The 15,775-nt window shown below is 34.7% G+C and overlaps 1 protein-coding gene across 1 annotated transcript; it reads left to right on the top strand.

The window, feature by feature from the left end:
* Window positions 1-182: 182 nt before the first annotated feature.
* On the top strand, window positions 183-12,111 carry LOC144968235 (5-cytosine rRNA methyltransferase NSUN4-like). Its single transcript, XM_078906382.1, has 7 exons — window positions 183-376; window positions 2,937-3,606; window positions 5,127-5,264; window positions 8,088-8,236; window positions 8,969-9,093; window positions 10,267-10,387; window positions 11,886-12,111. The coding sequence occupies exons 1-7, from the start codon at window positions 269-271 to the stop codon at window positions 12,039-12,041; spliced, it is 1,467 nt and encodes a 488-aa protein (XP_078762508.1). The 5' UTR covers window positions 183-268; the 3' UTR covers window positions 12,042-12,111.
* Window positions 12,112-15,775: the final 3,664 nt, after the last annotated feature.

The raw sequence follows: 15,775 nt of genomic DNA, 5'->3' as shown, positions 1-15,775 counted from the left end.
GTCTATCCTTGTCTCCAAACTACCAATAAATTACGTTATCACTCATTTAAAATCCTATACTGCTCTCCCAATCTGTCCTTTATACATTGGGGGTTGCATAGCAAGTAAGGAAAGTTCTTCCTTTTTTGTTGTCAATAATAACGTTTTCACAACTGACAGGAAGTTATTGGTGGGAGGCATCTCAAGACAGTGGCAAAGTTGTTGACAAGTGACAAGAAGTTAGAAGTGAAAGTGAAAGTTGTTATGACACTATTTAGGAGTGTGAAAAATGCATTTTTTGAAGTCTCATTTCTTATTCAATCGGAGAGCGTTTAACATTCATATTTATATCAGTGAAAACATAAACCAACGGAGATATAAATACAAACCAAAGTGGGTAAGTAGTATTAGGATAGTAGTAGTAGGAGGATAGGACTATTTTCATTTTCTCCCACACTCTCCTCGCCTCAGTTCAGCCTCAACAAGCCTCATCATTTCATTCTCTCCCACTCGCACAACAGTTCAGAGTATGATTGTAGTAGTATAAGTATGAGCTCAGAGTCAGGCGCTGTTCTGGAGTTGATGTCCTTGACGAAAGGGCGACCATATTAATATTAATACGTAGTGTTTTTATGCACCTCCATTAACGGTGTATCTTAACGGATCGTTTTTATACACCTCCGTCACGCATGCGCATTCCACCCAATTTCATTAGCGATATTATTGTGTATCTGTATTTGGACATGGCGAAAGTTATATTGTGACATCTGTAGGATGTTTTTGTTAATAAATTTATATAAAAATAATAATAATTTTAAAAATCGAAATATAAAACCAGAAAATAGAAGTTGCATTGAAGGTAAAATAATGTTTTAGAAAGACCTTATTAAATGTGATGAACAGTCAGGTGGCTCCGTAGCGCAGTGGACAAGCTGTCAGACTCCAACCTTGAAAGTAGATTCCCATTGTTGACTTTTTTTTTTTTTTTTTGATTTACTTTGTTTTTATTTGCTTTTTTTTTCTTTCTTTTTTTTTTTCAAAAACTTTTTATCATGTTTTAAAAAAACTTCGATTTTAATTTTCTAAAATTATTTATTTATTTGAGATCAGTATTTGTGTGCCATGTTTCTTTTTACTTTTGATTTTTAAATTATTGTTATTATTCTTTAATTTATTATCATTGTACATCGGTAATCACTAAGCAGCATGCTAAACTACAATCTAAAACTATTTAAACCTCATGGGCGTATGCAGCAACATTTTCATTAATTTACCATCACCGCCAACGGAGGTGCATAAAAACGGTGCGTTTTTGTACACCTCCAATGGAGGTGCATAAAAACGCCACCTTGTTTTTTTTGTTTCAATTCACATAATAGTCATATACCGTTTTCTTCTATTTTCTTTTTGCGTGTGGTGGAGGGACGGGAGTAGTTTTGATATTATTTTTCTTCCTTTAATATTTTTTTCTTTTTATGAACCGGTGTCATTTGTTTGACGTGTATCAATGTATGGCATTTGGAATCATCCGTTTTGCATTTTCTGTTAGTTTTAGATCTAAAAGTTATATAGTTGCTCACTTAGCACCCTATTCTAAATTATACCACAATTGTTTTGTTTTCTGGTATCTATTTCCTTCCTTGTGCCTATTTTTATCAAATGTTCATCACATTTAATAAGGTCTTTCTAAAACATTATTTTACCTTCAATGCAACTGCTGTTTTCTGGTTTTATATTGCGATTTTTAAAATTATTATTATTTTTATATAAATTTATTAACAAACACATCCTACAGATGTCCCAATATAACTTTCGCCATGTCCAAATACAGAAACACAAAATCACTTATGAAATTGGGTGGGATGCGCATGCGTGACGGAGGTGTATAAAAACGATCAGTTGAGATACACCGTCAACGGAGGTACATAAAAACACTACGAAAAAACAGACACACAAAAAATATGAATTAAACAAGTCTTAGTGTTAAAACAAAAACAAAATAAATATAAGAATAAACAACCAAATAATAAATGCTAAAAAAAAATCGAAAGTTGTGATATACAGACTAAATTGCTTACACAAGCAAACATATCTGGCCAATCTCCAATGTAAACATAAAAAGATGGCCGGCTCATCAGGGACATCAAACCCCAAACAGTGCCCAGAATCAAATCACTTAACTTTTAAGGCGTGCCCAAAAGACAAGTTAATTTCGTTGTCAAGTCCTTATATACATTTGAACATAACTCCCACACCCCACTACAATTACATTTTTACAGTCTTCGAACTTACAACTTGTTATTTTAGTACAATTGATTTTAAGAAGTCGTGAGTATAACAAAGTGAAAGGCAAATAGAAACAGTAAATGTACAAAAATATGTGCTATCCGGGTGAATATTTTCCGTTCAATATCTAGCAAGCTAGGTCCCACGCAAATAGCACAACACCAAACATAACGTTAGATATTATGCTGTTTGCCTGACACCAACGTGCACTTATTTCCTTGTCTGATAACCCAATATATGTGGGCTCATTGTTGTAATGGTAATCTAAAAAAAATTAAGCTTGGCCCATAAGTGCTTAACATTGTCAGACCTGCATATATGCTTGGCACCTAACATGTGAAATACTTGGATATACAATCCCGACAAAAACAATTTGGGAATAACATAAAATCTCACCAATTCTTCAGCAACACCAGCTTTTTTGACAGACTTGGTCACTAATTCTTCTTCTTATTGTCTACATTTATAGCTCGTCATTTAGGACGATTACTGCATAGCCATTTTCACCAGTCTCCTTTGCTCTTTATCATTTAAAACTTTCCTCTACGTTTGCTCTCATCTTTCAAAACTTTAAGTATTATATTATTGTCTTGAATTTGTTTTTGTTGTTTGCTAAAGTTTCAACCATCAGAAGGCATCTAATTTTTACTTTATCTTCAATTGTTTTTCAGGCCCAACAGCTCAAGAAATCATCCAATCGCCAGCGTGCCCTCGATCACTTTGATGCCTTTTACAAACCTGTGTTTGGAGAGAGATGGCCAGTCATTCGGTTATCTCTTCTGTCCCTACCAAAACACAGTGCTGTCATCAATAAGTTTTCCAATGTCACCAAAGTTCAAGATGGACTGGAACGACTAGGTTGCTTTAATTTTTTAAAACAAATTCGCGATCAAACTCCTGTAATAAAGAATTTATCTATTAATTATTTAGACGATGTTGTTTTTGCAAGAAGTATTGATACTGAAAGAAATGATTTGAGTTTTAAAAATAGACAAGCTAACCGAAAACTTTCTTCACTGGATGAAGAAAATGATAATGAAAATAAAAGTGACCGCCCTTCAGAGCTGCAGTATGTTTTAGATGGAGACAATTTGGAACCTTATGATGAAGAGTTTTACAAAGACAATCTGGATGCATTTGTGCCACCAGAGCCAGTGGTGACAGAAAAGGATAAACTCCTTCAGGAAGAAATTCATATGAGTTCTTTCCGACCTAGTGATGTTGATATTAATATTGTTCCTATGGAATCCATGGATTTACCAACAGACCTTGATGCATTTGTATATCCACAGGGTAATGTGTCAAAGTTTCCTCAACCCAAAGTCGTCAATCAGGTTTCGGGTAAGATAACTATTTTTTTCTTGGAACGTGGTGATCTATCTATTCATTCAATTGAAACCTTTTACAAACATGTTTCAATTTCAATCTAAACTGAAGTTTTATCTTGCCATTCTTACCAAGAGAGAAATAACAATGTGATATGGGATTCAGTGAAGCCAGTGTAGTACAGTGCAGCTCACTTATAATAGCATCCTCTCTATAGGGACATGGTGTCGATGCTTTTTTCCCTTTTATATTATTAGATTTTTTTTTAACACCAACAACATACATTTTAGTAAAAGCCATGTATATCACAACAATATGGTGGTAATAATTAATTTCAAACTTCAAATGGACAGTCAAAGCGATATTTCTGGTCCAATGAAGACACTTGATTTTTGACCAATAAAAATGTTGATTGACTGGCCACTAATATTCAGTCTCCTCCTGACCTGATGTCAATGTAAATGTGCTGATGTGGTTCAATCAGAGTTGAGCAATCAATACACTAATATAGTGCCTGATCTTTGTAAAGCATGTCTTTGAGCAAGCAATGGCTGGCGCTGTTATTTCAAAGAAACGACATGGTATTATTTTCAAGGTAGCCAGCTGTGGTATCTGTGAATGGCTGGAAAAAGATTTCTTTAGTCAAGTACTCCCCCCCCCCCTAGCCGCCATTATTGGTTGATCCTCTATAACAACAAATCTTTATAAGGTCATTTTTTTCTGGTCCCGATGATGTCATTACAGAGAGGTTTTGTATTGAAAATAGTCAAGTCTCCAGTTATAATCAGATGAATAATGGAGAAATTTTGTTATATAAGAAGTTTCAGTCTTGATGTTAAACGTTTTAAGGATTTTGTCCATGAAAAAAAAAATTGACATAAAAGTCTTGCAAGTGGTGCTTATTTAATTTGAAAATTTTGATGATGATGATGATAATTAATAATGAAAATGATAATAATAATTTGTATTGAGCATCATAGTGAAAGCCTTTATTGTATAGATTTAGCTGTTTGTAGCCAGTGCTATCCTTGTATCAGTTGTGTCGCTTTGCCCTTTTTCTTCCTCAGTAGTAAAATATGAGGCGCATAATTTTGTATTATGTGTTTTCAATTGGAATGTTGAACAACAATGAATTGCAGTTGTCAAATTTTGAGAGGACTAGTGTTATCATTAATGTTATAATTTTCTTGCAAGCTTTCTATAGTTCTAGTTCTATTGTTCTGTCACCTAAATCGACATAAATGTATTGAACATCTTGTTCTCACAGCAAAGATAGAAGGTAAAAAGAGTAAAGGTAGACCAAGAAAAACATATTTGAATAGTTAGAACAGCTGTGTGACAAAGAAAGAGAAGAGTAATATTAGTATATTAGTTTTTTGAGGTTATCTGATCAGAGAGATGAATGGCGTACCATGATCACCGATCTCTGGCACAGACTTGGTACTTGAAGAAGAATAGTTCTAGTGAAGCACATTGAGCAGAGTAAATCTGCTGAAGTATACACCATTAATACTTCCATTAATTTCCATCACCAGGTTACTATTTGATGGATGCTGCTTCCCTGATGCCTGTCCTTGCTTTAAATATCAGCCCCTCTGACCATGTCCTTGATCTTTGTGCAGCTCCAGGGGGGAAAAGCCTCCTAATCTTACAGACTCTCGACTTCGATAAGGGTGATGATTACTACTACTACTACTACTACTACTACTACTACTACTACTACTACTACTACTACTACTACTACTACTACTACTACTACTACTACTACTACTACTACTACTACTACTACTACTACTACTACTACTACTACTACTACTACTACTACTACTACTACTACTAACTACTACTACTACTACTACTACTACAACTACTATTACTACTACTACTACTACTACTACTACTACTACTACTACTACTACTACTACTACTACTACTACTACTACTACTACTTACTACTATTACTACTATACTACTACTACTACTACTACTACTACTACTACTACTACTACTACTACTACTACTACTACTATACTACTATATATATTATTATAAATTATTATTATTATTATTATTATTATTATTATTATTATTATTATTATTATTATTATTATTATTATTATTATTATTATTATTATTATTATTATTATTATTATTATTATTATTATTATTATTATTATATTATTATTATTATTATATTATTATATTATTATTATATTAATACAGTCAAAGCTGGTATTCAGAATACTGCTTTATCAGTACAAATGCGTAATTGGCACCATCTGTGACTTAAGTTTTCAATATAATTTCTACTGGTTAATCGAAATGCCTGCCGCTTAACTGGAATAATTTAAGAGCTTTTCTCTCCAACTAATCAAATACTTGAATATTCCCATTCAAAAGAACAAAACTGAAGTCTTCCCTTGTCTTCAATGGCATTGAGTCTATCACCACTCATTCTCTTTAATATTGTAAGTAGTAGAGAAAACTTTAGCCATTTGTTAGTCTTTGCGAGAAACAAATGATTAATGAGAGTGCAGATAATGTTGCAAAGGTTGAGTTGCTTTTGACGAGGCATGTCGTTTTAATTGATTTAATGTGTTGTGGGTTATTGTGGAACAGGATTCATGTGCCCTCTTTTTGAGATATGAATGAAGGGACAATACCATATGAATGAAAAGTTATAAAATAGAGTATCGCATTTTCAATTACTATCATGACTTCACACTTACAATGTTAAATGCAGTGAAGAATGGAAAGTGAAATTGTAGACAAACAAATAAAACAATGTTCTGTATTACTATATATATGCTGCAAAAGTTATGTGTAGTTCTCAAGGTTGTTCCAATGGGGGCCACAAGTGGATCATTTGATTATATCACTGTTTAATTCAAATGATTTCTGCATAAAGATACTGGTCAATGAAGCAGCTTGCACTGTATTATTATTATTATTATTATTATTATTATTATTATTATTATTATTATTATTATTATTATTATTATTATTATTATTATTATTATTATTATTATTATTTCTCCTACTTCTCCTCTATTATCATGGTTTGCCACTTGTTTTCTTAAATTCCTATCATTCCGAATCTTTTTGAATTAGAGAAAACAGCAAACAAACAAGCTGTCGCATGAAAAAAGAATATTATTTTTTGTTGTTGTAGTAAGTGACATTTTTAATGGCTATAGATTAGATGAAATATGTCTTCTATGCTTAATAAACATGTTCACAGTGGTTGTGTTGTAATAATAATAATAAGTGATCTTTATTGAACGTTTTCCATGAACCAAACATCTCAAAGCGCTTTACAGATAATGAATTAGATAATGAACATAGGTAGTCAAAATTTACCCATGGAAACAAAATACACATTGATCAAGTAATACCATACAAAAATTACAGTCGGCATGGCATAACATGAATTGTGAAAAAGTGGGTTTTTAAAGAAGGTTTTTATTTTGAGATATTCTCGATTACCGTTGTGTTGCAAAAGAGAGAGAAAGAGAGAGAGAGAGAAGAGAGAGAGAGAGAGAGAGAGAGAGAGAGAGAGAGAGAGAGAGAGAGAGAGAGAGAGAGAGAGAGAGAGAAGAGAGAGAGAGAGAGAGAGAGAGAGAGAGAGAGAGAGAGAGAGAGAGAGAGAGAGAGAGAGAGAGAGAGAGAGAGAGAGAGAGAGAGAGAGAGAGAGGAGAGAGAGAGAGAGAGAGAGAGAGAGAGAGAGAGAGAGAGAGAGAGAGAGAGAGAGAGAGAGAGAGAGAGAGAGAGAGAGAGAGAGAGAGAGAGAGAGAGAGAGAGAGAGAGAGAGAGAGAGAGAGAGAGAGAGAGAGAGAGAGAGAGAGAGAGAGAGAGAGAGAGAGAGAGAGAGAGAGAGGAGAGAGAGAGAGAGAGAGAGAGAGAGAGAGAGAGAGAGAGAGAGAGAGAGAGAGAGAGAGAGAGAGAGAGAGAGAGAGAGAGAGAGAGAGAGAGAGAGAGAAGAGAGAGAGAGAGAGAGAGAGAGAGAGAGAGAGAGAGAGAGAGAGAGAGAGAGAGAGAGAGAGAGAGAGAGAGAGAGAGAGAGAGAGAGAGAGAGAGAGAGAGAGAGAGAGAGAGAGAGAGAGAGAGAGAGAGAGAGAGAGAGAGAGAGAGAGAGAGAGAGAGTTCCGTTTTTTAATTAATCTATTCAGTCTAATATACTACTCCTGGTTCAGTAAACTAATGTAAAAGTGCACGAAGATTTTGATTTGTAACTTTTTTTTTATCCTCCCCCCCCCCCCCCCCCCCCCCCCCGTCCCACACAAACACAAACACAGAACATTTTTTTAGAAATTAGATTTTGGGAGTGGGGGAGGCAAGGGGTTTGGGCAGAAAAGTAAGAGCAAACTGAAGTTTCGAATTTAGGCTTGTTGCTCATATTCTATTGATTATTTAGAGTGTGCATTTTATTATTCACCTATTCCAGACTAAGATAACAAATCATTGTCATATAAAAACAATATTTTTCTTTTTGTCAGGTGGTTTGCTTCATTGTAACGATTCCTCCCAGAGTCGGATTTCCAGACTGAAAAATGTTTTACGCTCATACATTCCCCCAAGTATTGCCAGGGACGTTGTGGTGACTCATAGAGATGGTTTATCTCTCAACACGCCAGCATTTGACAAAGTATTGATGGGTTTATGCAAGCGATATAGTAAATCTGCCTGGTGATACAAATCCAGAAGAAAATTAATTCAAAGAATTTTGTCTTTATTACATTCATATAACACTTATCTACAGTAAACTTCACGTTCTAAACACTTCATTATTTTTTTTAAATCTCATGATAATGTTCTCGTAACAGAGTAAATTTAACACATGCTTTAGGCATGCAGCTGGTTGTCAGTCTTTAGTACAATTATTAGGTAAAAACTAAACTGCTTTACACCAACCTGGATTACAATCAAATTTCGTTTTTTTTTGTAATAAAAATAAAAGTGATGACTATAATAAAAAAAAAGTACAGTTAAATGATTCAGTCTTTAGATTTCATTTGATCATATTATACGGTATACTCGACTTATTTTTGAACATGATTCTGTATCATAAAATGTAACAAAAGTTATTTGATTGTTTTTTTCTTAAAAGTTTGTATGAAACAGTTCCAGATTTTTAAAAAATAAAAGAAAAAATAAACATAAAAAAAAATCAGCATGTCTTGACTTTAGATCAAATCTCAGACCTCCAAATTACTGGATAACATTGCTTCCATGACACCACAGAGGTAGTGACACAGTCGTGTAGAGGTTGTAGGTTGACCAGTAATCAGTTTCATACAAACCTTTTCAGGTCTTTATCTGACACTGACAGCACTGCGTTGATTGTTTTTATTCTTTTGATGAAAAAAATTTTTTTCAGGTTTTAGTGGATGTTCCTTGTAACACAGATCGTCATGTTGTGACAGAGGAAGACAACAACTTATTCAGTGCCGCTCGATCAAGAGAAAGGCTACAGCTCATGCGTCAACAAAGAGACTTACTAATGTAAGTAGACCTGTAAATTCTCAGTCAATTAACTGAAATCAGTCAATTCGTCAAATTCAAATATTTTTAAAAAGGAAAGAAAGAAAGAATTCATGAATCGTAGTCGAATGACCGTGAAGTAATTAGGAATGTTCCACAGCGCTACGCATAGCTCAAGGGCCGTTTATATTTACGATGGATATAATATTGCCAAGGCTAAGCGATGCTTCTTAGAATTGCCGTGTCTGAACACAACCCAGTGTATTTTCACTGAGCCGCCGAGCGATAAATTTCACTGTTTCGTCTAAGCCAAAATTGACCACATTTACTTGGTAGAACCTAAAAGTATGAAAAAGTTTAATACGAAAGCCGGAAGTGCGTTATGAAGACACCTTCAAATCGAAAGTTTTATGATGGCTACAATCACATCTCGATTGCCTCACGATGTAAACAAACTGGTTGACCGTTTCTTCACTGATGTGGGTATCTATTTATAAGAAACAATTGTAAGTAGCCTAATTAATTTTCACGTAAATTAGTTTTCTGCCATTGTTTTGCTCAAGCAAGCTTGCTGTTTACTATTCATCTCGATTCTTTGGATTTTTCTGATACGATACGAAGAGTTTCAGTGATGTTCAGTTTCAGTCTCAGTCAATTTTTATAGAGCTCATTTACAGGTCTATGTAAGTCCTTTTGATAGATCTGACATCCGCTTTCAGTAACACATTTTAAAATTAAATAATCAACCCTTTTGTCCTCTTTACAAAGCTCAATGCCTCATTTCTTGAACCCCCAAAAGTGCAATTTCCTCCAAATAATGGAGTAAAAGATCTTATTTATGTATTTATATAGCAACTTATCTATCTGTTTTATAACCATTTATTTACATATTTATTTATTTTATTCATATACCTATTTATTTACTTTTCAATTTATCTATTATTTCTTCATGAATTGATTGCTTTTACAAAAAGAAAATTAGGTTTCAAATTTAGGCAAAGACCCTTCATTAGATGAATAATTGTTTGTATTGCTGACAAAGTGACTGTGCTTGAAATGACATCCCTTTTGGCATTGATATGTTCCAAATACTTCATGAGTTATTATGGTGGGAACAATGCACTATATGTTTATTCCTTACCTGTGCTTCCAATTAGATGTTTCACATGACATTTTCTTACATGCAATTTTCAGATCTGCTATCAAATCATGCGCTGTCGGTGGCTCAGTTGTCTATTCCACATGTACCCTGGCTTTGGGACAGAATGACGGTGTTATCCAGGCTGCCGTGGAAGCCCTTCGTGAAAATACACAGGTATGATTTTTACAAAATTGGGGATCTAATCACAGATGGTATGCAGCTTATTGGTCTAGTGGTATGACACCCATCTTGAGTCTTGTAGGCTCCTGGTTCAAGTCCCGCTCTGGTCATGTCCTTGGAAAAGGCTCTTTACTCACCCTCTTTCACCAAACTATGTATAAATTGAGAACCTAGCTATGACAGTATTGTATGTTTAAAAAATTGTAAAAGTGACTTAATGGTGTGATGTCTCATCCAGCATGTTCTTGCAACCCTGTTTAAAGCACATCAATCACGTTCAGTGGATATTGCACTGTACAGAAGCTCAAGGAGTGCAGTATTATCAGTATGAACTTGAAGACTTTAAGGTTTTATCATGTACAGTCAAATATGAATCTATTGAACGTGTGCTTACTACGACTTATACCCTGCTATTTTCTCATTACTCTTCTTTTTTAGGTTTAATCCATAGTCAAAACTAATTTTTACTATTTCAGTCTAATCAGAAGAAATTGTTTGCCCTGCAAGCTCCACACTTATAGCTACAAAAATAAATACAATGTCCATGTTTCTAATGCCCTTCACCATTCTGCACACACCCATACAGTTCATACTCGATCACACCCCTCCTTTTAACATCTTCTAGTTTAACTCCAAAGCAAAACAAAGTATGAGATTGTCTACTTACGTATTTACTCTTAAGTCTTTCTTCGTACTGATAGAAGCCACCAACAGGAGACCTGCTTCTACACAAGTCTTTGGGTAATCATTCTCCTGTACATTGTCAGAAGATCCGTGCGGCTATGTGGTCTAGTGGTATGACACTCGCTTTCGGATCGGAAGGTACTGGGTTCGAGCCTCACGCTCAGCGCATAGTTAAGCCCTTGGAAAAGGCTCTTTACTCACATTTTCTCACCGTACTCAGGTGAAAAATGTACCTGGCCGTTAACAGCGTCTTTGTCCGAAAAATTGTAATATCGCCTAACAGGCGGCATGTCCCATTCTATATGTTAAATGTTGCTGTTGACCAGGGACCCCTTGCAAAGAACTTTGAGTTTGAGCACATTTAGTGGATATTGCGCTATATAAAGCCCAAATATTTGTTTTAAAGATCCCTCCACTAAGTGTATCTTGTTCGTCTTATCTTCTACTTGTCTCCGGGATTTTAAATAAAAGATTGATGTTTATGAAAGGGTTCCAAACTGTGTGTTTTTATTGACCCCATTTTACTCTGCCAATTTTCATGTAAAATAGCATCTAACAAAAACCTCACTCTTCCTTATCTTTCCTTTCAAAATAATTATTTAATAAATTAACAAACTTTGTTTTAAGCTATGACCAGGGTTGTTAAATGTCGTTTTAACTTTATTTTTGATCAATTGTTGTGTATGAGTGTGAGTAATTAAGTGAGCAGCAAATTATTCGATGATGGCTAATGCTGTGCATTTCAAAACCCAGCCTTTTCTTTCTTTTTAAAAAAAATTTAAAAATACAATTTTTTTTTCAATTTCAGATCGATGTAACTGTACACGATTTGTCTCCCTTGGCCAAGGCATTTGAAGGCACATTTACATTTTTTGACAGATGTCGATACGGCCAGCTTATTCTACCCAGCCTGTCACAGAATTTTGGCCCACTCTATTTTGCCAAAATACAACGGATAAGATAGCATGGCTTGGCTTTGTCTTTTTAAATATTTACTTTTTTTAAAAATAAATACGCATTTATATCAGAATTGATGAGAATATTTTGTTTCACTTCACATAAAATCTGTTTTACCAAAGCCATAACTATTCCAAAGCATTTACAAGTAATAACCAGAGACCAGTGTGATTTTAAAGATATTTAGTGCTCTTGAAAGTCAGATGTTTCTGGATAGAAAATACAGATAGAGATAGATATCGCGTATGGGATTCAGCTCTGGTTGGGTCTGGTTAATGAAAGCAACAGACAGATCTCTATGTCATCCAATCTCTGAGATGCTTGATGTCTCTTGTCATGTATAAATTCAAGCAGTATGGGCAAGGTTAGTGGCATAATGGGTGATAACAGTTGCAAAACTCATTATTCGGCTTGGTGTTTTTGGTTAAGGCACTTTCCACACATAACCCCACTCAAATGAACTGTGTATGAGGACCCTACTAAAGGTAGTGATTTGGATTTCTAAGTGGTTATATAAAAAACAACAAAACATAGGGTCCTGAAGACCTATGTATGGTCAGTATTATTATATGGCTGTGAAAGTTGGACACTTACTGAAGACATTAGAAAGAAACTGGAGGCAGCAGAAATGTGGATTCTTAGAAGGATGTTAAGAATCTCATGGACAGAGAAGAAAACTAATAGAGAAGTATTAGAGCAAGCTGAAACTAAAAGGTTATTAATTCGTACAGTAAGAAAAAGACAAATGCAATTTTTAGGGCACCTAAATCGACATAAATGTATTGAATATCTTGTTCTCGCAGGAAAGATAGAAGGTAAAAAAAGTAAAGGTAGACCAAGAAAAACATATTTGAATAGTTTGAACAGCTGGGTGACAAAGAAAGAGAAGAGTAATAATCTTTTTTAAAGGTTATCTGATCAGAGAGACGAATGGCGTACCATGATCACCGATGTCTGGCACAGACTTGGTACTTGAAGAAGAAGGAGATACAAAAAGGATGCCTGCAGACCACTTACATTCTATACAATGGAAACTTGGTTCGATATGTCTAGCTGAGGTTAGTGAAGGGCATTGCACTCTAATATACTTGTGAAAATGCGCTCTAAATAAAGTTCATTGCAAGTTACGTTTTTAAAGCCAGTGACTGACTTGAAAGGTGACATTTATTTCTCCTGCGTTGTGTTCTTGGATGTAGCATCTTCAGGAAACAAAAAAAAACAAAACAAAACACCAATAGTCAAATACATCTATAGAGTAATATAGGAGAAAAAAAAAAAGAAACTGAAAAGATCCAAACTTCAATTTGGCACGCTATTCTAAACTGAACGGGCAGCCTGTGAAGCTCATCTAAAGTAGAAGTAATGTGAGCTTTGATATAGGCCAGGTTCCACCACATGTACTTAAAGTGCTTTACAAGATGTCACAAGCCAACAGCAAGACGTGATATATAAGATGAGACATAGTACCTTTGAGGTGTTGTATATTTATTTTTGACAGAGACAATCCTGCTATGGGCCAGGTGCTCATTTTATACTTGAGTGCAGTGATAGAATATGAGTAAAGAGCCTTTTAAAGAACTCAACCTTGCACACCCAGAGCATGATTTGAACCAGTGACCTAGCAATTCAAAGACGGTTATCATACCACAAGAATACATTGCAGCAGAAGGTAATAAGGTGGCTGAGTGAGCAAGGCATTACATTATCATACAATGAATCAAGATTTGAACACTGAATTCATCGTCACATTTATTTTCCCCTTGAGTAAAAAAACAAAAATAAAGAAACTTAATCATTTTTACCCACTTAATGTTGCTGTAGTATGCCTTAATTATTTGATGTGATTCGTGACCTTGGAACTAGTCCCTTATATTCCCATGAGATTAAAATTTGGGATTCTATGATTTTAACTTTATAAAAATTCAGTTCCATCCAGTCTGATCCAGATAGAAAACTTGGAAGGGATTGGATTGACCAAAACTCACTTCTATCCTGTCTTATCCAAATATAAAGCTTTGAAAGGATTGGAGTGATCAAATCTCAATTCCATCCAGTCTTATTCAAATAAAAAGCTTTGAGGTGATTGGATTGAATTGAATTAATGACATCAGATTCGATATATAAATATTTATTCATATTATTTGGGACTCATCAACAGTCTCTTAACGTCTCTTAAGTCGGGATGAGCCAGGAGCTCAAAATTAGACAGATAAAAATAATAACTATTGAGGGAATACAGTAACTATCTGATTCAGTCCCCTGAAAAAGAAGCTATTATTTGAATTAAAGAAAATGAATAACATTTGGAAATTTATAACAAAAGTAACATGCCGAAAACTGATATCTTCATTAGTATTTTCGAAACTTGACTACTGCAATTCAATTTTATCCAGTATATCAAAAATTCAAAACATTGCAAGTCATTCATAACAATGCAGTTATGAAAAAAAAGTCACATGAATGAAGCGACCCCTCTTTTTTTAGAGCTGCACTAGCTACCCATAGTTTGTAATAATGACTACAAAGTATCAACATTGGTTTTTAAGTGCCTCCATGGATCTGGTCCAAATTACCTGAATGAACTTATTGAATTGAAATCCCATGTTCGGAACTTATGATCAGCCTCAGATGTGCTCTTGTTATGCTCTCCCCAGAACTAATTAAATGCAGGTAAAAGAGCTTTTTTATCATATGGCCCCTCCATTTGGAATAAATTACCTTTTGAGATTAGAAATTCAGAATCCCTGGAGGCATTCAAAAGCAGGCTAAAGACAAATTACTTTAGAAAACATTTCTTTGGTTGATTTTTTTTTCTTTATGTATTTCTATGTTGATAGCGTTTTAAATATTGAATATGATTCCGTCTGTATCTAATAGCTGTAATACGCGCCTAGAGCTCATATTGCATGAGATGTTGGCGCTATATAAGTGTGCAGTATTATTATTATTATTATGAGACTGGTATCCCAGTGCTGTTGCTTATTGCTGTCAATATGTTGAGTGATATGCGAGTTTTGTCCACTCGTAAAAATTACCAAGCCCTGTCAAATGTTGTTTCCATACAAATTGTCCTTATAACAGTAACTATCTCCTGTGTTTGACACAACTAAGGGACCTAAATCAGTGATGAATAAGCACCCCCTGTCAAATGTTGTTTCCATGCAAATTGTCCTTATAACAGTAACTATCCCCTGTTTGACACAATTAAGGGACCTAAATCAGTGATGAATAAGCACGCCCTGTCAAATGTTGTTTCCATGCAAATTGTCCTTATAACAGTAACTATCCCCTGTGTTTGACACAACTAACGAACATAAATCAGTGATGAATTACCAAGCCCTGTCAAATGTTCTTTCCATGCAAATTGTCCTTATAACAATAACAGTATCTATCTCCTGTGTTTGACACAACTAAGGGACATACTCAGTGATGAACTTATTCTGTCCTGTCAGAATGTTGCACTGAAAAGTGCGCAAAGTTGCACCAGTAAATCAAGGAAGTTGCACCAAAAGTTGCAAAAAATGGCAAAAGTTGCACTAAATCAAAACCTGCAAAGGGGATAGATAAAAATGAATGTATTCGCATAACAGGACAACACCAGGCATCATGATGATCACACCGAAGACAGAATTGACTACAACCATACACAAAGACCACACTGAACACAATTCATTATCATTTGTTCACTACGAGCGTGAATAAGGAAAAAAAAGTATAATGATAATAACAATAAAAACAATT

The sequence above is a fragment of the Berghia stephanieae genome, chromosome 3, assembly GCF_034508935.2.
Source record: "Berghia stephanieae isolate SIO BIC M18660-M18661 chromosome 3, UCSD_Bste_1.3, whole genome shotgun sequence".
Taxonomy (NCBI): Eukaryota; Metazoa; Mollusca; class Gastropoda; order Nudibranchia; family Aeolidiidae; genus Berghia; species Berghia stephanieae.
The sequence above is the reverse complement of the archived record's forward strand: the minus strand, read 5'-3'. Positions and strand labels throughout refer to the sequence as shown.